At 36.1% G+C, this 25,561-nt stretch overlaps 1 protein-coding gene across 1 annotated transcript; it reads right to left on the reverse strand.

Moving 5' to 3' along the window:
* Nucleotides 1-1,458: 1,458 nt before the first annotated feature.
* Nucleotides 1,459-25,532, reverse strand: LOC133877392 (xanthine dehydrogenase 1-like). The gene is made up of 14 exons (XM_062315672.1): nt 25,174-25,532; nt 22,187-22,286; nt 21,955-22,063; nt 19,605-21,110; nt 18,630-18,872; nt 18,170-18,484; nt 17,074-17,313; nt 15,789-16,073; nt 15,449-15,670; nt 13,860-14,021; nt 12,639-12,773; nt 7,565-7,801; nt 2,377-2,550; nt 1,459-2,104 (listed from the first exon to the last, which is right to left on the reverse strand). The coding sequence occupies exons 1-14, from the start codon at nt 25,301-25,303 to the stop codon at nt 1,862-1,864; spliced, it is 4,101 nt and encodes a 1,366-aa protein (XP_062171656.1). The 5' UTR covers nt 25,304-25,532; the 3' UTR covers nt 1,459-1,861.
* Between the last annotated feature and the right edge of the window lie 29 nt (nt 25,533-25,561).

Raw genomic sequence — 25,561 nt, forward strand, 5'->3', positions numbered from 1 at the left:
CGACAAAGCTTAGGTTTGATGAAGTGTCAGTTTCATTTGTCGTATAATTTCCAGGTCATTTAAAAGCAATTTTTGGAGAAGATAACCGCGTGATGAGGTATGAAACTTTGAAATATTCTATGCCAAATAGTCATTCATATTGTTAGAATATACTCGCAATATAATTTTCTGTCTCTTTTCTCTTTCTTGCTTCCGCTTTTATTCTATTTAGATTTATACACAAATCTCAACAAATATATATATATGACTCGCTTTCAACTCAACTATGTAATCCAAGTTGTAACGACACATGATTTTGATACCCGGCCGTAACCCTTTCCTAATATATGTATATAGGTTATTAATTAATAATGCATTTGGCTCACGATTTCGTAAGCTAAATGTGCATCTTTAAACAAAATTGCGAAAAGTATCTCATTTAAGAGTGCATTTGAAAAAAAAAAAAAAAAAAAAAAAAAATGGCGGTTTCAAAAAGTGAGTCCACATTTTGCAATAGGCAAGTGATGTGTTTTTAAAAATCGCGTTAATTCATTAAATTTGTTTTGAAACTTCTAAACTAAACCGACACTAAGAGAAAAACCGAATCCGTCATGGGAAGGTTATACTTGCCTATAACATTAATTAACACATTTTCATTAGGAAATTTCCAAGTCAATGCGAAAGTATATATATAATAATAATAATTGGTCATGGTGACAGCATGTTACAAATTGATTACATTATCAAATTATCATCATGTGGAGTGAAATGGTCATGTTACGAATTGATTACATTATATATCGCCATCTGTGTGAAATAGTCAAAGTACGTAACGTTAATATTATGCTAGCCAATTGGCTAACACACTGAAATTGGCAAAATTATAAGCAAGTTTGGTCATCTAGATATAATTAGCGTACACATTAATCTTATAGTTATAGAGCTTAATTGGTGTTAATTAATTCGAAAGAGATTATCAAATAAAGACTTTTCTTATAAAGGAGAGTCAAAAGGCTTCAGATGAAGATTTCTTCCTCGTTCTTTCCATCGATCTGTTGATCTCTTTGATATATTCTCAAAATAATTGCTTTATTTTGTCCACGTGTCCAACAGTCGAATTTCTTTTTTCTTTTCTTTTTTTTTTATTGTTTTAAAGTACGTGTTGATTGAATATTGAAACTTTAGAGATTATCATCTTCTCTAAATTATGAAAATTGTCTAAAAGTCCCATGAAAATGAAACTTCATTGAAGCCTCTCACAACATAATTTTTTAAATGAAGAAGTTCATAGATTTGTTCACCTTTTTTTTTTTTTTTTTTTTTGGCAAAACTAAACCAAAAATCGATTAATTCTTCAGTTATTTGTCAAAGAAAAAAATTCAAATATTTAAGTAATATATATATATATATATTTTTTTTAATGCGCAGATGCTACTTACAAGAAGAATAGGTTATATTAATTTGCATTAGGTAAAATAATTTACTGACGACAAAAAATCCAATATTATTTTATTAGTTTGGACCCCAGAAGATAAATTATGGCTCACCTCATGACATCCCCATGAGGTCAAGGAATTATTTATATTAGTCTCTAAATTACACATTCTCAGGCAGGACATTGTAGCATTAACTTGTTTTTCTATAATACAGATTAAAAAAAAAATTAAAAAAAAAAAAAAAAAAGCCTGTTTTTATTGACTCGTTCAAGAATAACTGCTTGTAATTACATTTTTTGCACCATACTAACATGAGAGTAACATGAAAGAACTGGTTGCAAGAAGGGTGCCCTCCCTGCCTTTGCCGTGCATAACAGAGGTATGGCTAATAGCCTAAAACTATAGAAACCGTACATGATGAAAGCAAATGAAACAAGACCGGTGGATCAAACACTGAGCTTCGGGCGGAAATCAGAGCTAATTAATGGCGTGATGAACTCGTCCAAACAGGCCATTCGGATGCGTTCAGGTGTTGCTGGATTATCCAGAGCAAACCAGTCATTACAACCCACTTCTGCTCTGGCAGCTATAATGGCATCTTTGATGGCAAAAAAGACAGCAGAGGCCAGAAAAAAAGGAGGCTCACCAACTGCTTTTGATGAATGAATAGCCTTCACATTTGGATGACCCTGTCAATTAGCAAAGAAACACATAAGCCAGAGAAGTAAAAACATAGATTTAATTGACAATATTATTTCTACCTACGTTTTTCATTTTCAACCAAATCTCCGGGTTTGCAGAGATTCTTTATGATAATAAAGATGATTCCATATCAAAACAACCAATCATAATATAAAGGTATATTTTCAGTTATTTGGAACATCAGGATGCAACTCCACCCCCCTCCCCACTCCTGCACTTTCTTGACAAAGGTAATTGAGAAGCAATTAGTTGAGTGTACCTTAAGAAGTGCAACCTTGAATTTGAAAGGGACATCATTCATAGAAGGAATTTTGTAACTTCCAGGCCCGCATGTGTAAAGGCAGCCAGGTGGGATCCACTTGTGAGCTGCATCTCCCCACTTCAGTTCTTCTAGGGCTACCCAACCTACACCTTGTATAAAGGCTCCTTCAATCTGTTAGAAAATCAAAGCATGCACCAAATCATGAGAAGATAAAAACACATTGTTTTGGTTTCAGGTGCACAAGCTCCAAGAAAAGACAGGTTCAAGATGCAATTAATGATCACTACAAATGTCCATGACACCACACAGAACATATTACTCTACAATTATATCAGCTACTACGAAATAAATGACACTGGAGTTCAAACATGGGTTTCCAAAGTTCATCAATATTAGGCAGGACTGGCATTCACGGGAATGCCAGAAAAGGATTCAGTACTTGGTTCATGATTTTAAGCTGCTGAAACATTACAAGGCTGAGGAACCAATATAGACAGGATTTATTCAAACCGTATAAACATCAGATAAGTAAATCTGTAAATGACAAACAACTGTATAGCTCTTTGATAATTCAATTAACAGGTTTTAATCTTTCAGTTACATTATCAGTTCATTACATAATACTGAAGGCAACTAGAAGTACAGATTAGTATTGAGTTTGCAGAGGCAATTACATCCTACTTGAATTAATCTGCAAATGTAAACCGCAGGTCCGCAGTATGAACTTTGTCTAGGATGGTGAGAACAAAGCAGCAAAGTCTGATACTGTACAGTTTACCCCATAAAAAGCAATTTTATTTATTTTATTTAAAAAAAAAAAAATTACAGCGAGGAACCCCTTCAAGGCAGGGCCACTTTGTGTACTCACCCCTGTCGGGCATCGCCGACGGACTGGCTCAAGAAATTGTTTACACCCAAGGGAATTCAAACCTCAGACCTAGCAGAAATGCCACCAAGACCAAGATCTTTACCACTTAAACCAACCGTTTGGGGTTATAAAAGGCAATGTTGATAACCTTCACAAATAAAACATCTCAACTTCAGGAATGGAAACTAGAGCACAAGTTAAAAACACCCAAATTTCCTTCGAAATCAGACTATTCTCTTCAAGGCCTAGGTGAAATTTAAGGAAACTGAAACTGCAACAGTCTTAGCTGTGTCGGATTGGAAATGTCTACATAAAAGCATCCAACAAAATCAAATGTGGAATGCAGGAGTATGCACCCCCTATCTGAGTCAAAATTCAAATGCTCACTAAACCACAAAGTGGGTTATTCCCATTTAACTCTTTGTAACTGACAACAGAGGACTTCAAGAACAAATATTGTGGAATCTATTTGTATAAACCCAATCAACACAAGATGACTTCAATATATAGGTGGTAAATTAATTCATGGTAACTGCTTAACAATTAAATCCATCACTTTGAATTTCCAAAATGACCTAAACAAAAATTTATCAGTGCATAAATTTAAGTAATGCGCTATCTATGAAGTGAAAACAAAAGACTAAATTATCCAACCGCAACTCAGTCAATCAAGTTGCTTCTTATATCTCGAGAAAAAAAAAAAAGAAAAAAAAAAACGCTAATTTTAAAAGCGAAAAAAGCCCTAAAAACCCTAATGAGCCATCCTCGGTCGATCAAGCATCGACTGAGTGCCTCGAGTTGTTGTATGGAGCTGATGCATCACCTCGATCAATCTAGTTCAACCAAGCTTCCCAAACCAGATTGTTGAACTTCTATTGATAGTCTGTTTTTACCTAGTAAATGTTGGAATTCGAAAATCTTAGTGAAATATAACTTTGTAGCCCTTTGAATAAGTTTTCCCACGCCACCAAGATTGTTTTCATCAAATTTTGTAATCACAAGATATGGTCTTTTTACTAAAACTGGTATGCTCATAAACCGGCCTGCATCATCCTTTCCGGGTTGGAAAGAATTCGTCTTCGAATTCAAGTTGACCTTGCCTCAATCATTCAGATGCCCAATCAATCTCTTTCATCCCATCCTTCTCAATAGCAAAACAACTTGATACCAAAGAAGAAATATCTTGAAGCTAACCACAACATGACTCTGAATGGTAGCTCTGAAAGTCTTCACACCAACTTGAGATAATTTAATCTTCACACATCCTTTACATATTTTCTCCAACTTACTCTCCATAAAATTATCCCAAAAAATATTGATTATTTCTCTTCCACTAAAAATCAAACAAGTCAAGGGGGGGCGCAGCTGATCTAGCATATCAAGCCTTACCTCGCTATATTGAAATTGCACCTCCTCAACGCTAAACTTGTTATCCTCCACAAAATGTGGATTTGGTTGGTTGACGGCAATGCCCGTTTGCACCACCCATGGTGGCAAATTGTTCGGTTAGCGCCTCAATTTGTGCACTAATTTGATCTCCAAACCGCTCAAATTGATCACCAAACCCAACAAGCTGCTCCTACAAGTGTTGCGAACGTGTCATCAATTGTTCATCGCATGTCTCCTCACGCTCCTCCACTTCACCAAGGCTTGCATGTCTATTTCCTCCTCCACATGGTCCTCCTTGTGCCATGGTAGGAAAGAAAACCTAGGCTCTAATACCAACAAACGAAGCGCACCCTGGCTCTAATAACAACTGATGTAGTGTGGTGCAGTGGTTTACAGATTTAACAATCACACAACGTAGAACTCTTCGACAAACCAAGAAGAATCAATAATCTGTAGGAAAACTAAAGCAAAACTCTCCTTCGAGTATTCTTATTGATAGAAAATTGATAAAACAACATATTGGGTGATCAGACTGTCCTTATTGAGCTTAAACAAAAAAAATAGGGCCGTAGCCTTGCGAAAACAAAAGACTAAGGGCTTGTTTGGCAACACTTTTTAGGGTAGGTTTTTTCCTTTTTAGTAAAAAACAAAAGCATTAACAAACAACGCTTAACACAAAACACTCAAAAGTACTTTCATCTTGTCACGTCACAACCAAAAAGTAAAAAGCACCCTCTAAATAGTTTTGCCAAACGAACCCAAAATTATCATGCCACAACTCGGTTGATCGAACCGCTTTTTATTTGGAAAAAAAAAAAAAAAAAAAAAAAAAAAAAAAAAAACACCTAAAAATCCTAATGAGCCCCTTGGTCAATGATCGAGTCATCGATAGAGTGCCTCAGGTTTTTGTATGGAGTTGATGCATCATCACCTCGGTCGATATAGGTTCGACCTAGACATCTACTTCGAATGCCACCAAGATTGTCTTCATCCCATATTGCAATCACAAGATATGACCCTTTTAGTAAAATTTGTTTGCTCTTAAACTGCCCTGCATCATCCTCTTCAGGTTGGAAAGAATTCGTCCTTGAATTCGAGTCCACCTTGACTTGATCTTTCCGATACCCAATCAATCCCTTTCATCCCATCCTTCTCAATAGCAAAACAACTTGATATCAAAAAAGAAATATCTTGCAACTAACCACATGACTCTGAATAGTAGCTCTGAAATTCTTCACACCAACTTGAGATAATATAATTTTCACGCATCCTTTACTTATTTTCTCCAACTCACTCTCCATAAAATTTTGCCAAAAATGATCATTTATTTCTCTTCGACTAGAAATCAAATTTTCCTCCAACTTAACGAAACCAACATCAAAATTTTGATTAGGAAAACTTGATAGAAAATTTCAACCATAAGAAAATCTACAAAATTAATTTCCTCAAGACCCAACTGAAATACTTCACTCTTTGGACTTTCATCAAACATATGGTATGTTTCCCAATTTTGGTCAACTTCTTGATCATATGACAAAGAACTTACCTCAACAAGAGCTTCATCATTGACATCAATATCATAAATTGGTGGAGAATTCCAATCCAAGTAACATTGAAAAGGGTCTTCAACTTCATCAACAAATTCATCTTCCTCCTCCACATGAAATGGAATTGATAGATGGGTTTGAGGCTTGCTAACAACAGTCAAGGTGGCGCGCAACTATATAGCGCATCAAGCCTTACCTCCTTCTGTTGAAATCGCGCCTCCTCAACACTAAACTCGTCACCCTCCTCCACAAAACGTGGATTTTGGTTGACGGCAATGCCCATTTGTATCACCCATGACAGCAAAATGGTTCAGTTAGCAACTCAATTTGTGTAACAATTTGATCTCCAAACCGCTCAATTTGATCACCAAACCCAATAATCCACTCCTTAAGCGTTGCAAACGTGTCATCAGTTGTTCATCACGTGTTGTCTCCTCATGTGCATACACTTTACCAGGGTTGCATGTCTATTTCCTCCTCCACGTGGTCTTCTACAAGTAAGAAAGAAAACCTAGGCTCTCATACCAACTGATGCTAAGCACCCTGGCTCCGATACCAATTGATACAGTGCGGTGTAGCGAGCCCCAAATCTAACAATCACACAACGTACACCTCTTCCACAAACCAAGAAAAATCAAGGATTTGTAGGAAAATTAAAGAAAAACTCTCCCTAGAGTATTCTTATTGATAGAAAAATGATAAAAACAACATATTGGGTGGCCAGGCCATCCTTATTGAGCTTAAAGAGAAAATAGGGTTGTAGCCCTGCAAAAAGAAAAGACTAAATTATCTTGTTGCAACTCGGTCGTTGAAGCTGATTTTTATTTCAAAAATAAATAAAAAAATAAAATCTACCGAGCTTCCCGAACTAGATTGTTGAACTTCTATTGATGGTCCGTTTTGACCAAGTAAACATTGGAATTGGAAAATCTTCATGAAAATATGACTTTCTATCCTTTGAATAAGCTTTCCAATGCCACCAAGACTGCCTTCGTCCAATATTGTAATCACAATATATGACTTGTTAGTAAAACTAGTCTGTTCGTAAATTGGCCTGCATCAAAAAGCCATCCTCCATTGCAAAAACAGATCCCTTGTGTCTTTTTAACTATCTGATTCTAAAATCAGTTTACAAGAAAGAAAAAGAAAAGAAAAGATTAAAGGATAAAATAATGGGATTCACAGATGTACTAAGCCAAAAATATGTATTAAAAAAGAAAGGAATAATAGTAATAAATTTAAAAGGCAATGCTAAAATTTGCAGATCCTGCATAAAGGTGTCATAATAACTTGACACCTTAGAACAAAATGGAGAAAATGAAAAAGGAAATTAAAACTTTAAAGAGAGAGACAGAAGAAAAAGAAGTCAAAAGAAAAGAACCTGTCCAACATCAATTGCTGGATTGAGAGAATATCCAAGATCCAAGAGAATGTTTGCTTCCCTTGTGTGAAAATCTCCAGTCAATGTGTCAATTTCAACCTCCGCAAATGCGGCACCATAGGTGTAATACTTGAATGCGTTTCCTTGACCAGTCGTCCAATCAAAGCCAATTTCAGGTGTAATATAGAATCCATGTGCTGAAAGATCTATTCGCTCCATATAGCATGCAGTTGCCAGCTGGGAATAATTGAAAAACAACAAAGTTCTCATCATTAGAAAATTTCCCGCAAAAAGAAAGGAGCCCAATATAAAACCGTACTTGGAGTTAACAAGTTAATGATAAAGAGAAGCTATACAACATGGATTCTTTAGTAATCAATGGTTCCATGTCTTCTATCTTTACTGAAATAAAGGAGCATAAAGTGCAATTCTACAATCAATTGTATTCCGAACAGTTTACTTGGCGACCAAAGGTGAATGGCCTTTTGTTCCTTTCCATTGACGCGAAAGAGAGTAATTGGTTGGGAAGAGATTTTGAGGAGCAAGAAGTGTGGGAGGTAGCGAGGGATTTAAATGGTGATAAGGCGCTAGGGCCGGATAGCTTCACTATAGCCTTTTTTCCCGAAGTGTTGGGAGGTAATGAAAGAGGACCTCATGGCAGTTTTTAAGGAGTTTCATAGTCAACGGAAGTTTGTGAAGGGTCTTAATGCAACTTTTGTTTCTCTTATACCAAAGAAAACATGAGCTATAGACGTTAAGGACTTCCAGCCAATTAACTTAGTGGGTGAGGTTTATATTTTCTGTGGGGCACAGGTTGAACATGTTCGAAATCTGAGGTGTACCTTTTTATGTTTTGAAGCAGTGTCTGGGTTGAGAATTAATATTGGAAAATCCGAATTGGTCCCTATTGGTGAGGTGGATGATGTGGATTCGTTGACACATATTTTGGGTTGTAGAATTGGGTCTCTGCCGATGACATATTTGGGTCTGCCGTTAGGGACATCTTTTAAATCTCTTCCTATTTGGAATGAGGTTATTGAGAAGGTTGAGCGAAGGCTGGCTAGTTGGAAAAAGCTTTATTTATCTAAGGGTGGTAGGGTGACGTTGATTCATAGTACACTGTCCAGCATTTCTACCTATTATTTATCTCTGTTTCACGTTCCTGTGAGTGTAGCCAAGAAATTGGAGCGGCTTCAAAGGGAGTTCCTATGGAATGGTATGGGGGATGAGACTAAATTTCATTTAGTAAATTGGCATGAAGTTTGTTCTCCAATCAAGGTCGATGGTTTGGGAGTTCGTAATATTATTAAATTTAACCAAGCCTTATTGGGGAAGTGGATATGGAGGTTTTCGCAGGAACGTGATGCGTTATGGAGATCGGTGATTGAGGTGAAGTATGGGAGTGTGAGGGGAGGTTGGAGTTCTTTACCGGTGATGGGACCTTATGGTGTGAGTGTTTGGAAGTTTATCCGAAGGGGGTGGGATACTGTAGCCAAGTACTTGCGTTTCGAGGTGGGTGAGGGGTCTTATATTCGCTTTTGGCATGATTTATGGTGTGGGAACAGGCCTCTCGAGTTATGCTATCCGGCTTTGTACTCTATTGCTCGTTCCCCGGATGCTTTGGTGGTGAATAATTTGTCGGTGGTAGGAGGTGTGGCTCTTTGGAATGTACTCTTTACGTGATATGCTCAGAATTGGGAGGTGGAGATGGTGATATCATTCTATGAACAGTTATACTCTAGTTGGATTCAGCTCGGAGTGGTCGATAGGGTGGTGTGGAATATTTCTAAGAAGATGAATTTTGAAGTGAAGACTTTTTATAAAGCTTTAGTTTGTCACGAGACGGCCTATTTTCCATGGAAGGGTATTTGGCATGTTAAAGCTCCAAAGCGGGTGGCTTTCTTTGTTTGGACAGCTGCTTTAGGAAAGATTTTAACTCATGATAATTTACGTAGGCGTGGTATTGTGGTGGTAGAGTGGTGTGTCATGTGCAACAAGCATGGGGAATCCGTTGATCACCTTCTTCTTCATTGTAATGTGGCACGGGTTGTTTGGAGTTATTTCTATAGCTTATTTGGGGTGGAGTGGGTTATGCCTAGTAGTGTTATGGATTTATTGAGTGGTTGGGGCACTTTGCTAGGTCGTCGTTCTGCTATCCGTATTTGGAAGCAGGTTCCCTTATGTGTTTTGTGGGGCTTGTGGCGAGAGAGAAATTCTAGGCTTTTTGAGGATGTGGAGATTACAGTTGGGGCTCTTTGTAGAAATGTGCTCAATATGTTATATCTGTGGGTTTCGGCGCATAGTCCAGGTCGTATGTCATTTGCTGATTTTTTTACTTTCATGTTCGTTTATATCCTCTAATTATGGGCTCTTTTGTATACTTTATGTGTACTAGGGTTGCACCCATTTGCGCTTTTTAATGAAATTATTACTTATCAAAAAAAAAGATTCTTTCCAAAGTTTTAGCAAATAGGCTAAAATCAATGTTAGGAAAGATTATCTCTAATTCACAGAATGCTTTCATTGGAAGTACACAAATTTTGGATTCAGTGCTAATCGCTAATGAATGTTTGGATAGTCAGATCAGATCGAGGAAACCCAGTGTTGTGTAAATTGGATTTGGAGAAGGCGTATAATCATTTAAATTGGGAGTTCTTGCTCTAATTGTTGAAGAGATGCGGATTTGGAGAGAAATGGAGAAATTGGATAGCACATTGAATATCTACAGTGCAATTTTCCATTCTTATTAATGGTACACCATCTAGATTTTTTTCTAGCTCTCGTGGGTTGAAACATGGGGATCCGTTATCGCTACTATTATTCGTGGTGGTTATGGAGGCATTGAGTAGGATGATGGCTACTACAGTGGATAGGGGACTTTTGTCAAGTTTTTTAGTGGGGATGGGAATAATGAAGAGTTAGTATCTCATTTACTATTTGCCAATGGTACTTTAATTTTAAGTGATGCAAATTCCAAACAAATTCAACATTTGCGGAGTATTTTTCTTATTGTTTGAAGCAGTTTCGAGATTGGAAATCAATTTAGCAAAACAAGAAATTGTTCGTGTAGGTGAAGTGGAAGATGTAGAAGAACTGGCCAGTATTCTGGGTTGTAGAGTATCTTCATTTCCAATGAAGTATTGGGGTTTGCCATTGGGTGCTTCTTATAATGTCATACATTTGGAATGGCATTATTGAAAAAATAGAACATAAGTTGGCTAGATCGAAAAAAAACTTTATTTATCTAAGGGTGATGGATTGACTTTGATTAAGAGTACGCTATCCAATTTACCTACATATTATGTCTCTTTTTCCTATTCCAGTGGGAGTGGCTAATAGGACTTCATAGGGATTTTTTATGGAGTGGTATTGGGGATGAGTTTAAATTTCATTTAGTGAATTGGGCAAGGATTTGTACTCTAATAAAGTCAGGTGCATTGGGAGTTAGAAATCTGATTCAATTCAATCAAGCCCTTTTGGGAAACTGGTTGTGGCGGTATGCTACGGATAGAGAGGCACTATGAGATTGGTAATAGAGACTAAATATAATAGCATAATGGGAGGTTGGTGCTCTAAGGGGGTAACAGAGACATTTGGAGTGGGAGTATGGAAATTTATAAGGGGGTGTCTTCAAAATTTGTTAGACATGAGGTGGGTTATGGGTCAAAGGTTAATTTTTGGCATCATGTGTGGTGTGGTAGTCCGTTGAAGATATCTTATCCAGATTTGTTCCGTATTGCACAGAAAAAGGATGCGTGAGTGGTGAATAACTTGCAGTTTAGAGAAGAGACTCTTCATTGGAATGTAATTTTTACTAGATCAGTTCAGAATTTGGAGGTGGAGATGGTATTATCTTTCTTTAAGAGGTTGTATTCTTTCAGACTAAGACAAGGAGACGAGGATAGAAAAGGATGGAGTCCTTCCAAAAGGAGCAAGTTTGAAGTGAAGTCGTTTTATCAAGTGTTAATTAGTCCGAATGGATCCCCTTTTTCTAGGAAGAGTATATGGAGAATCAAGGATCCCTTGCAGGTGGTGTTTCTTGTGTGGATAGTGGCCTTAGGAAAAATATTGACACTGGATAATTTGAGAAAAATAAATGTTGCGGTGGTTGAGTGGTGTTATGTGTGCAAAAAGAGTGGAGAGTCTATTGATAACTAACTAATACATTGTGAAATAGCAATAGTTATGGAGTTTCATTCTTAATCAGTTTGGTGTAGATTGGATTATGCCTAGATGGGTAATCAATTTGTTGGTCAGTTGAGGAGGACAGGTAGGGCGTGGTATAGTTATGGAAGTATGGAGGTTGGCTCCATCGTCTTTAATGTGGTGCCTTTGGCGAGAGCGGAATGCTTGGAGCTTTGAAGATGTAGAGACTTCAGTGATAGAGTTGCGGAAGATTATGTTCAACACATTCTATACTTGGATATTTGCACATTATAGTTTGCTTGTCTCTAGCTTTGAAGATTTTTTAAACTTTTTTTCATCTTTTTCTTCAGAGTAAAGGTTCTCTTGTATACTCCTTATGTACTAGGTTATGTACAAAAAATGTAAAGACTTTGGTGATAAAGCTGCGGAAGATCATGTTCAGCACTTTCTATACTTTGATATTTGCACATCATAGTTTGCTTGTCTCTAGCTTCGAAGATTTTTTGAACTTTTGTTCATCTTTTTCTTCAGAGTAAAGGTTCTCTTGTATAGTCCCTATGTACTAGGTTTGTGCCCATTTGCGCTTATTTAATGATATTGAAATTACTTATAAAAAAATATATATATATGCAGGAATTCCAACAAACATTTTCTTATACATAACAAACTCCAATTTACTTTTTCTTAACCACACTATTTATAATAAAACACAGGAGAAGAATATTATACATCTAAGATATCATTCACATCAAATACTATGTTCTCCATTTCCTTAAGCATTTGTTTATTGCTCTTGGAAGAAAAGGATAAAAAGAAACAGATCATACACTTGTGAAGAAACAGATCATACACTATAAAAGGAACTTATCCATTCATCCAAGGATCAAGGTGCAGTAATTTTTATGCAAAATTATGAAAATGAAGGTACCTTAGCAAATGAGCTGAAATTATTTTGTGAAGAAATGGGCTCCATACGTGCCTTTATTTGCTCACATGCATCCAAAACCGCATATCCATACATATCAGAACTTGCAGAAGCAGCTGTTGGTGATGAATTAGGAACCTGACCACCATGAAAACAACATGAACATATGATTGCTTCTGTATACAATACATGTATTTATTCATGCATGTAGACATTTATGCATGAAGAATAAAAGAAATCAAGACTATATTTAATTCAAAAGCAATCCATGATCTATTTCTAGTTCACATGCAGAATCTTGTAAGAATTAATTCCTTCCACTTAAATATGTTATCAAATGGTTCTATGGAGACTGGTGACAGAAAACCTTTCTTGTCACAAAACTGCCAATACAGAGAGCTTCAGAATCCATTAGAAAGCAAAAACACAGGGTGTGTTTGGTAAATGGTTGTGTTGTGAAATTTTTGTTTGAATAGTAGTAAGAAGTGATTGATGTGATATAAAGTATTAAAAAGTTTGGAATTGTTTTATAGAAAAGTGGAAAAAGTTTTGTTTTGTAGTGGGTTTTGTTATTTGAATAGTAATAAAAAATGATTGATGTGATATAAAAAGTGAAAAAAAAGGTTAGAATGTTTTGGATTTGACTTTTTTGGGAGAAGTGAAAAAAAAAAAAAAAAAAAAAAAAAAAAAAAAAAGAGGGAGAGAGAGTGGGAGCTGAGAGATGGTTGCCAAACATGATCACATTTTCCTTTTGAATTGTTCTGACAAATAGAAGCACTTAAGGGGCATCCTCTCTTAAAATGGAATAGAGTTAGAAATTTTACAAAACTTGTTAATGGTGCAGCTCCCTATGTGAGATAGGCATATGGAATTCCTATATGTTTGATTCCATCATCATCTCACATACGTCAAGGCTTTCTAGAACTACAAGGAAAAGTATTACACATCCATGCCCTTGTATTCAACATTTCTAATGCTTAGCTAACAGGAACAGCCATGCAATGTCCCGCAAGTAATACCAAGGAGAGGCTTTCTAGAACTATAAGGAAAAGTATTACACATCCATGCCCTTGTATTCAACATTTCTAATACTTGGCTAACAGGAACAGCTATGCAATGTCCCACCAGTACTACCAAAGAGGTTTTTCCACCGAATTTGGTCTACTGTAAATTACTTTACAAGAAACAGGATGTAAAACTTTTAACAAAAGGGGCGCTGATTACCTTGTCAGTACTTGTCTCTGATATAAAGACAGAACTGAGAGGGATATTGAAGGCAGAAGCAGCAATCTGAGCAACTTTCGTATGTAAACCTTGCCCCATTTCAACACCTCCATGTGTAACTAAAACAGTTCCATCAGTATAAACATGAACAAGAGCACCAGCCTACAGTCAATAGGAAGACTTGCACAATCAGGATTCTGTTAACATGATTCCGTAATAAACATAGAATGCAAGAGTCACATCCCAAAATAATAAACACAAAACCAATTCCACCAGTAATGAAATGGTTGAAACAACTGTAAATATACAGAACAGATCAATATGTAAGTTGTAGGAAAATGTTAGACTTGAAAAGATGATAAGAATGAATTCAATGCATCACATGAAGCAAGTTAAAGATGTATTTTGCGTCCAAGAACTCATCAGAATTTGGAATGAAGAAACAAACTGTATCAAAATTTGGAATGATGAAACAGACTATCAAAATTTGGAATGATGAAACAGACTGTAGTAACACTTCAAGAGAGAGAATAGACATAATACCATGCAGAATATGCAGCATACGTCAATCATACTCCTTGGTTCCATGTTTCAAAATCGTGCTCTTAAATGTGCAAATGTACTGCTGAGGTTTCAAGAAAGATAAATGTGCAAAATTGTGCTCTTAAATCATACCGCTATGTGTATCCATAGGTTTTCATACATTTTAAAAAAACACAAGAATTTCATGGTAGGAAGAATAAAAGGAAAAAAAAAATAAGAATTTAAATAGCAATTTAAGGAATCAAAATAATTATGGTAAAAACAAACCATAAAAAGGAAAAAAAAAATATTAATTAGTGAGTTCATAGATGCATCAATAAAATAAGGAAAAAAAAAAAAACACAGACACACAAAACACAAAAGCAAAGAAAAGAGCAAAGGAAGCAAATGGCATGTAATAGTTATTCATTTAATAACTGAATATTTTAATATTTAGATCATGCAACATATAGAATAGACAATCAATCCAAGACAACCATTAAGTGGTAAAATGAAAGTTTCGATAACTCAAAGTTGTGCCACCTCATCCATGACGCCCACTATAAATTTCTGTAATTCAAGCAGGTTGGATTAATTGTAACATGATGGGAGAATTAATATGTTGAAAGGAAACCACACAGTATGCACCACCCTCTAGTACATAATAATCAAATCAGGCATCAGACAATAAATTTTACCCCAAAGATCTCTGTCCAATGGATAGATTCAAAGGCAAGAATGAAATATAGAAGCAAAATTTTTTAGCAGTAGCTCCTCATCTCCCAGTACATATCCAAGGGAGTTCTATCCTGTTTTGCTGGCATAGGTTACATGAACCAAGAAATTACAAATACAGGAACCTCACTCAGACTCATCCCGGACAGCCACGCCCCTGCTCTCATGCAGCAGGAGTGTATCCTCTCAGGTAATAATACTTCTTTCAGAGGACACAACCAAACTGATCCACAAAGATGCAAGTAATTCCATATACAGCCACTATATATTATTAAAAATAAAACATCAATCATGATTCTAGAACTAATAACTAATATTGTTTCACTTGTTACCTGGTTCATAAACTTAGCCGTAAAGGATATGCCAAATTTGGTCGGTACCATAGCGATTCCACGCTTCCTCCACCGGTTGTTAATATTGAACTGGTTAACTTCGTTACGGACATTCAAAAAGTCACAAGATAACTTCAGCTCATTCCAGACCTGGGCCAAGGTACAGTGTTCAAGTTGTTGGCCATAGTGCAATATTGAACCTTCACCTTGAAAATTAATTTCCTGATAAGAAACCCAAACGAAAAATTACATAGGAAAAACAATAAGAACAATGAGGGTAGTGATTATAAACTGCAGCCATATCAAAAGAATGACAAATGAAGGAGACTATACAACTTACCCTTATCTCTTCCGGGCTTTTCTTGAGTTCTACTGCAATTCTTTGAATCCAATTTTCAGTAATAAGCATGCCTTGAGGACCACCAAATCCTCGAAAGGCAGTGTTACTGGGGATATTGGTGAAGCAAACCCTTCCAATAATCCTCACATTAGGTATCTCATAGACGTTATCTGAGTGAAACATAGCACGCTCAAGGACAGCAAGAGAAAGGTCCAGTGAATTTCCAGCATTATTGTAGATTTCAAGATCCAGAGCAAGCACTTTCCCCTCATTGGTGAACCCGACCTAAGTCATGTCATTTCATCATTGTTTTGTTCCATCACATTAACTTTCAATAAAAAGTGGAGTAGGTTGGGAATATTCTGACTCAAGAAATTGTTTTCCATCAACCAACATTTTTTGCCCGCTACTAACACCAGAGACTACGGAAAACATTTCCCGTAAACACAGCCTAAGAGTTAGCTTAAGCCGAGTACTTTATCTTTAATGACAAGATTTAAAAAAAAAAAAAAAAAAAAAAAAAAATGAAAAGAATTAGAGCAGTAGCAGTTTATAGATAAATTCAACATATGCACGAGCTACAGTGTTTCCAACATGTGCACGAGCTACAGTGTTTCTTCACGTTCCTCTTCTTCTCCATTTCTTACGCTAAATATTTTTTTTTTTTAAAAAAAAAAGGCCTTATCTACAACCACCAACACCCCTCTCACATATTTTCACTTTATTACAGGAAGTAAGACTTAAACCATATTAGAGAATTTTTGTCACATTTTAATAAAAACCATGTAGTAGGATAGGTGCTCACTTCAATATGTGCTGCTGAGCCTTTTGTACAATCTCTCTCCCCTTGACCCCCCTCCACCCCCCCCCCCCCCCCCCCCCCCCAAGAAAAAAAAAAAAAAAAAAAAAAAGAAGAAGAAGAAGAAAGCTGAGATTACATTTTTTTTCCAATTCGAACAGAAGCAAGAGTAAAACCAGATTTAAAAGATTTTGGTCACATCTGGTAAAAAAACCATATGACAAGATGTCATCAGGCCTGTATATACTAAAAGCCAACATCTTGACATATGAGGCTGAACCAAAAACTCTTCTCTATCGGTTTATCCTTCTTTCAAGTTTGTCAAAGAAATTCAAAAACTAAAACAAAACTGAATCCTTTAGCACATATATATGTTCAGAATTCATCTTAAACACTATCAAGTGGTCTTGTAGAAATAGAACTAATTGTTGAACTTAAGTATACTGATTCTACAGCATAATCAAATTAGAGTAACGAATACAATACCTTATACTTCCCAAGAAAGCTATGACGCTGCCCAGTTATCATCATGTCTATATCCCTGTCTAATGTCAATTTCACTGGTCGATTCAACAGATATGACGGTACAGAAGCCGCAGCAGCAACAAAAGCTGATCTTGTCTCCTTCCCACCAAATCCACCACCAATTCGCTTGGTTTTACAAACCACTTTTGACATTGGAAGACCAAGAACATGAGAAACGTATTTCTGGTGCTTCTGAGGGGCCTACACAAAGTGTTGTACTGTGATCTTAAAATAGAAAAATGTTAAAGCAATCAGAGAACCATCTTTGAGACATCCGAATTGACGTTGGCAACTAATAAGCTTCCAGGCAGTGGAATTGCAATTTTTCACAACAGTATTGCTAATACATAAGAAATATGTACAGACCAGGGACAAGAGACAAAACATACCATAAATTTATACAGTGAGTATAAAGGTTTTTATAAGAAGCAGCCTTCAGAAAGCTTTACAAAAGGTAGCAAGCAATAATTATCAGAGGTCACTTCTGTGGCTTTGAACCAACACATGCCGACAAACAGATGTGCAAGAATTGCTAACATAGACAGTACAATCTGAAAATTAACCACAAGAGATGCATTTACTTTAAAACGATAACTAGGAGCAGTAAACAGCTGGGCACCTGGGAAGACTATGGCAGATATCAAATGGACCTATACAGAAAGAAGGATCGGAATATTGAAGCCCATCACTTTGATCAGGTAAAAGTCATGCTAAATCTTGATTCTATAAATGAATTGCTGGGAAAATTTCATCATGCCAATTAGTCCAATTCAAGAATAAGAATGCTGTAAAGCCAATGTTGAACTTCTTATTTATTATGTAAACATCCTGCGTTCCCACACAAATATTCTGCTGATACAAAATCCCTGAGTATCATAATAACAATATACACTCATATAGCAGAATATATCCGGAAATTTGTAGTGAAGAAGCTAAAAACTGCAAAAAGCGGCTGAATTCGTATTCTATTTCATCAGATATCTTATTAAATCTGAATTGGTTCAGAGAAGCCTATGGCTTGGATAAGTCTATGAAACAGAGGAGACAAGCTACTTACTTGGGTGGATGAGATCATATGAACTTCGTTGCCACCATCCGTTGTCCATACGAAGCTGCTATGTGGCTCTAAGTAAAAATGTTCCTGACCTCCCACTTGCACCTCCCCCTCCACGATCCTGTGACACTCAGAGGATTTAAAACAAAGATCCACATTCCCTTTTCTCAAACATTTATCAGTGTTAGGATGGAAACTTTTGGCATTGATGGCATCCTCTATTGATAAGATGGCTGGGAGCTCTTCGTACTCAATATGAACTTTCCTTGCCGCTAGTTTTGCGTTTTCATGTGTATCAGCAACAACAACTCCTATAACCTGCATACAGATTTATACATAGTTCCATGGATTAAAAAGGAAATAGGATAAGGGAGATCCAAAACATCCCATAGAAAAAAGAAGAGTGCACCCAAATGAATGAACATTGAAGTAGATTAAAAAATTTAATCAGGAAGCTTCATACATGACCCACACAAGTGACAAATTCTGTAGCAAATAGTTCCTCATCATAGATAACTGGTCCAATATCATTATCACCAGGCACGTCTTTAGCTAGAAATATGCCTGCAAAGCCAGGTGAAGCCATGGCTCCTGAGTTGTCTATTGAAAGAATACGGGCATGAGGTTTTCGGCTCAATACCAATGCAGCATGCAAACCATTAGGCGGTAACGGTGTATCATCAGTGTATTCTGCCTCTCCTGTAACCTAGAAGAAGTAATTATATCAACAAAAATATCATGATAATACTCTTTATCGATTAAGAATAAGTATATAATAGATAATCACTAACAACTCAAGCATTTTTACATGATTTAAGATAAAGGCGAACCCAATTTAAGCCAATCAACAAATGAGAAGATAATCTCCTCATACTCCGCAAATGTGAACAAATTTCCAAATGTCCACATGTGACGTGTATGAAGAGAAGCAGAGAAGAAGTTATGCAAGCCTCATACCTGCAAATTTTTATTATAAAATAAAGAAAGGATAATTATACTTAACCCCCCTGATTTATTCACGGTGTGGCGATTTACCCCCCAATGTACCAAAATTGGTACATGACTCCCCCGAATTTGCCAACGTGTGGCAAAATCAACCTTCCGTCCAATCGACCGTTCGTTTGGACGGAAAATCAGTCACGGGCAAGTCACGTGACTTGGGGAGGGTCTCTGTCTTAAACGGTCACGTGACGTGCACGTGACTGATTTCCCGTCCAAACGAACGGTTGATTGGACGGAAGGTTGATTTTGCCACACGTTGGCAAGTTCGGGGGGTCATGTACCAATTTTGGTACATTGGGGGGTAAATCGCCACACCGTGGATAAATCAGGGGGGTTAAGTGTAATTATCCCAATAAAGAAAGAAATGCATATCAACATTTGATAGATCAACAAGGATACAACACCATCAAAACTATAATTTTTCCCATGTACATACCTGAAGTCTTGATGAAAGATGAACCTCAGGAGAACCCACAGCAGTCCCATGTTTTCTAACTTCATAGTCCTGACTTCCTATAACAGGTGGGCGGTGGAATGATTGTATAGCAGATAAATGAGATAATTGTACATTGTCAATGGATTTCTTCCCATTTATTTGATGAGAAACCCATAGAAAAAATTTGAAGAAGAAACTAAGTGTTAAAGATTTTCGAAATTCCACCATCCCACCAGGAGCATCTTCCTTTAGAAAGATATCCTTTTGCAGGATTTTCAAAGCACCCTTCAACAGCTCCTGGTTCCAATACTTCCCAATGAGAAACTCTTTTGTTTTCACTGCAGAAAGGGAGAGTGGAGCAACACCACCATAATCAATGCTAGCATCTGAAACAACCCAGTTTTCACATTTTTCCACAAGATAAACACGCATCCCGGCATTTACAATTGCAATATCATCATCTCGACGGTGAGCCTGTTTAAATTCTTTCACGTACTCAAAGGGCCTAGTCCATGGTAAGAATACAGAAAGTAAGATTTCATCACTTGCCATATCCACCTTACGATAACCCAGGAAGAAATTTTCAGCCAGGACTGTTCTAATGTTTCCTTTGCAATCAATGATTCGAAACTTTGCACCAGCAGCCATCCAAAGGGGGTTCAAATCAGATATTGGACTGGCTGTACATATATTCCCACCAACAGATGCAACATTTTTTATCTGTGTTCCAGCAAACCATTTCAACTGTTCAATGAAGGCATTACTGGAAGAGGTTTCATGAGCATCACGCTCTTTTACAACCTTTCTGAAAACATTCAAGAGTTCAGAGAGCCTTACTGCAGAGCCTATCTCTAAGCCATCATCCTTAACACTCAATATATTAAGTTCAGGCACATGCATAATAGAGATCAAAACCTGATATTGCATTCTCTTCAACCTCATTTCAATTCCTACTTCAGTATTACCTACCAATAACTTCGCATCTCGATATTTTGCTTTTAACTCTAGCACATGTTGAAGTCTTAAGGGTCGATACCACTTAAGCCCACCAAAACCACTCAAATTCAAATAAGTTAATTTCCTCAATAATAGTTCAGGGGGGAAGATAAGCTCTTTTTCTGTATATCTGCTTCCATCTGTCTCACTGTAAGAGACAGGTTCATACCTATCATTACAAGGCATACTTGGTTTGGTGGAATCTGTACCACTTGGAGATTTTGATCCACATGAACATGGCTTACCAGTAGAAGGACAAACAGAATCACCTCCTTGAAGGTTTAGTGAAGAAATATCAGAGTATAGAACATCATTTGTTTTGGCAAAGACTCGAAATGCATCAGCAATTGGTCTGTATCCTGTGCATCGACACAAATTTCCAGCCAGGCATTCTTCAATCTGCTCCTCACTAGGTGGTGTTTGACATGACCTTAGTAACGCATACATGGACATGATAAAACCAGGAGTACAAAATCCACATTGTGAGCCATGAGATTGTGCCAATGATTCCTGCAGAACATTCAAACAAATATGGTTGATGACCTCAGTTAGTCAAATTCAAAACCAAAGAAAATAACTGCAGTAAGTTCGATTCAAAATAAACACTTCTTTTATATATAAGATTTTACTAAACACAACTGTAAAAACAGTTACAAACAAAAATTCCAGCTCAATAGTCAGAATTCAACTGCCCCAGCAGTAAACAACGTTATAAAGGGAATACAAAATGCAGACAACCTGAGATTCAAAATAAACATAACTATACTACTGCACTTTCAAGAGCAGAGCAAATTGATCAACTAAAATACTAGCTGCCAGGATTTTTTTTCTGAATCTAGCTACTAGGTTTACAAGATATGAACAACTTTCTCTAGAAAAGAATAATTTTCCAATGCTTTGAAGAAATTGGTTTTGCAATTATATCAAGATGAATTGTTAAATTTATTAATACATCTTTCTCTTTCATCTCTAGAGAAAACACTCGTGATGAAATTACTAAGCACAACATTCCTTTGTCATACAAATCATGCACATACATATTGCACCTATTCAGATTAATTCCACAACAGGAAAAAAGAATGTTATAAATTTTCACATTATCTTACCTGTTGGGGAACATAAAGAAAACGCAAAGGGGGGGAGTTCTGGACCAGATCTAAACTCTACTCCGTTAGCAAAATATTTTAAAATTCCAATAATGGAAATAGATTTCTAAATAGGGCTTTATACAGCTATTTTGAATTATTAATGACAAAGTTCTTTTATTACTAACTGAGCATATTTAATAACATAAAAACAACTATAATAAAATTCAACAGAAGTAGATAAAATCATGAAAAGCAGAAAACATTACTTGAATTGGGTGCAAGCCATGTTTGTGGGTCCCTAGTCCCTCCACTGTAATTACATGCATCCCTTCTACAGAATAAAGAGGAGCCAAGCATGCATTTACAGCATAGTGCCTGAAAGAGAGCTATCAGAGCAAGATTTTCAATTTCTAACATACTATGGGACACCCCTCACAGGAAGGAGACATGAGAGGCACACATGCAGACAGAGAGAGCAAGAGAGAGAGAGAGACTCACACGCATCTCCTCAAAATTTTATCATAATGAGAAACCATAACAGTACAGGCTCCACAACCACCTTCCCCGCAGCCAAGCTTTGTCCCCGTCAGACCAATATCTTTATTGCCAAAATGGAAAAAGGTATTTTATAATGAGGTTTTTCCCCATAGAGGACTACATACACTGACACTAAGAGGAAGTAGATAATAAACATTTGGGACAAATGATAAAACCAGAGCTCAAAATGTTACTACAATAAAACAAAGAAAAAGCAATGACGATGAACACATCTTAGTCAATAACAAAACAATGTATTGCCACCAAATTTAAAACGAACAAGAAGCAATCAAGGGATAAGACAGTAAAAGGAATGGGCAATTAAGAAAAAAGAGAGGACTAAAAAAAGCATTTTAATGAAATTTAAGATAAAATATCCACCCTGAAACAACTTAAACTCAGGCATTTGAAATGCATGAAAGTTCAGAACCAGAGAGTAAGATTTTTTTTTATCAAAAGCCAAAAAAAAAATGAGATATTGATATGTCCAGGTAAAGCATATGATATGATGAGCTTCATCAAGAACAATCAGCTCTGCAATTCAATTATGCTAGAAAAGAGCCCTTTCAAAAGAAGCACTGGACACCATTATAAACTATTTCTTGTGGTACTGCAAATTTCCAAGATTTTGACCTCAATCAAATAGGCAATTAGAGTTGGAACATTACAATATGTTAGAAATGATGATTACATTATAACAAACGATGAATAGAAAATATTATCAGTACATCAAAGAAAAATTATAAATAAGATGTTCCTTATCTTCTATTAGTAAGCTGCTACTCCGTTACCGATAAATTGTGGAGCAGGCGAAATAGCATATTATTTTAAGCCCAAGAAAAACATTGCTTGGTGAATAGTAATTCTTTTTGTCTTTTTCTTTTCTCCATTTAAATCCCTTCTTTAATCTTGCCAGAAATCCAGGGGAGACAAATCAACAATGAACATAAAACAGCATTCCATTTATCAAACTTCTTAGCACTCAAACAGAGTTACATTTTATAAAAAAAAAAAATGAGCATGACTTACGGTTAACTAACTGGAGGTGAATTAGAATTATAAATTAAAGTCTGAAGAAAAGCAAAAGCATATGTTAAACTTTATCAAAAAATAAAATAAACATAGCTCAGAAACAAATGTTAATCCTTTCTTGGTTGCTGATAATAATAAAAAAATAAATAAAAATAAAAAATGGGAAATGGTAAAAGATACTTTTCAAGCCTAGCCCACATATATTGCGCCTAACTGAGGTGAGTTGAGCTTCAAGAATGTCTTTTCCTCACATTGCTCTCTATACTTTTCAAGCTAACCCAAAAAACCAGCTTCCAAAAACCCAATTCAAATCACAAAAAAAATATAAATGAAAAATAATTGAGTAATAAAGAATAAACAACAACATTATTAAGCTTAGCTGAGGTGGTTCAAGCTCAGTGGCAGAGCCACATGTAGACCAGACAAACCAAACTCCAAAAACCCAGTTCAAACCACAGATAATAAGTAAAAAAGATATGTTGGGGAGTTGGAGGGGGCAAAAGGGTAATCGGACTTTGATACCAATTTGGCATATGGCTCCATTGTGTTTGATGTGGTGTGTATGGAGGGAATGAAATGCACGCTGTTTTGAAGATTGTGAGACTGATTTGATGAACTTGAAGAAAATGATGTTACAAAAATTGTTTATGTGGAGAGAGAAAATTCAGTTTATGCATGAGTGTTCTTATTTTGAATTTATAGATAGGTGCTCTCTTTTTTCTTTGAATTAGGGGCTTCATGTATACGTCATGTGTACTATGGATTGCGCCCCTTTACGCTTTTTGAATATACTTTACTTATTAAAAAAGTAAAAAGATCGATCAACAATAATATCAAGCTTAGTAGAGATGGATTGAGCTCGGTGGCAGAGACACATTAAGCATGCCCTGCCCCCTTTCCCCAAAATTTTCTGGAAATTTTTTATTCCCTAAAAATCTAATGATATTCAATCACCCCCAGGAAAAGTAATACTTGGTTCCTCCAAAATCATTTAAATTTATATCATACCCTTCTTAAAGTAAGATATTTATAGACCCAAGCAATTTAAGTCACAATCCCTCAAATGTATGTAAATGATGATATATACACTAAGGAAAAAATATCCATATATTAGAAAATAGCCAAATAGGCACAAATTTTTTTTCATTCCAGCCATTCAACATTATGAAATATTATTTTGCAATGAATAAGAATATAAATTATAAACTTTTAGCGTGGCAAAATATCATATAATACAGAATGGTTAGTTATGATGAATTTTACTATGGCAACAATCATCTTGTAGTCTTGTGATATTTTTCCTCTTTTCTAGATGTAGAGGAATAGGATTCAATTCATAATTTTATTCATTAAAAAAAAAAAAAAAAAAAAAAAAAAAAGATTCAATTCATAATGCGAAAACATCTTAATCCATAGCGAACTTTACTATAGCAACACCTATATAGTAATCTTGTGATATTTTTCCCTTTTTAGGAGTAGAGGAATGGGATTCAATTCATAAAGCTATGGGATCAAGTAAGTTTAACCGTAGCCCACAACAAAAGTGGTTCCGCCACTGGTCAAGTTTCAACACTTCCTATTTCTCGTATTTCTTTCACAACATTTTTTCCGGACAACCAAACAAAGAAACTTCAAAAACCCAATTCAAATCAAAAAAAGCATCATTCAAAAAGAATAAGAAACTTCAAGTGGGGCGACCGACCAGACAATGATTGATTCGCAAAGAACCCAATATATAAGGCAATCCCACATCATATCAAAACGAAGTCAAAAATTCAAAACTCTTTCTTTCTTCTTTTTTGTTTTTTTCTTTTCTCTTATTTTCCTCTGATTTCTAAGCAAGAAAACAAACTAAACAAACCCAGATCACAAAATTATCTGAGAAATGGATCATAGCTTGAGAAACCATGTTGTACCTCTGAGATACTCAAGAAGAGTCATGTGGGCCAACCCATCAGGCAAAATTCTACGAACTCCATTCACGTACAGTATCGCCTCCTCTCCGACCTGTTCCAGCTCGTCCTCCTTGTTCTTCAAAGACCCCATTTTGTTTTTTCGAATTCGAAATCAGAACGAAACTATCTCACGCCCTTTTACGTTATGCAATTCTCAAAGTGTGTTGCGGAGTTTTTCCGTTTATTTTGGTTTTGGTGATCAAATTGAAATGGAATAGTTGGGAGAAGACGATAATTCATCAGCAAACTCTTTGTTTGACTGACGTAATGCAAGAGAGTCGGTACTGAATCTATTCGTTTGTACCTTCTTCACGTGTATGGTGGGAAAAAAGGTATGACTCATGAATTT

Source organism: Alnus glutinosa, chromosome 9 (genome assembly GCF_958979055.1).
Source record: "Alnus glutinosa chromosome 9, dhAlnGlut1.1, whole genome shotgun sequence".
Classification (NCBI taxonomy): Eukaryota; Viridiplantae; Streptophyta; class Magnoliopsida; order Fagales; family Betulaceae; genus Alnus; species Alnus glutinosa.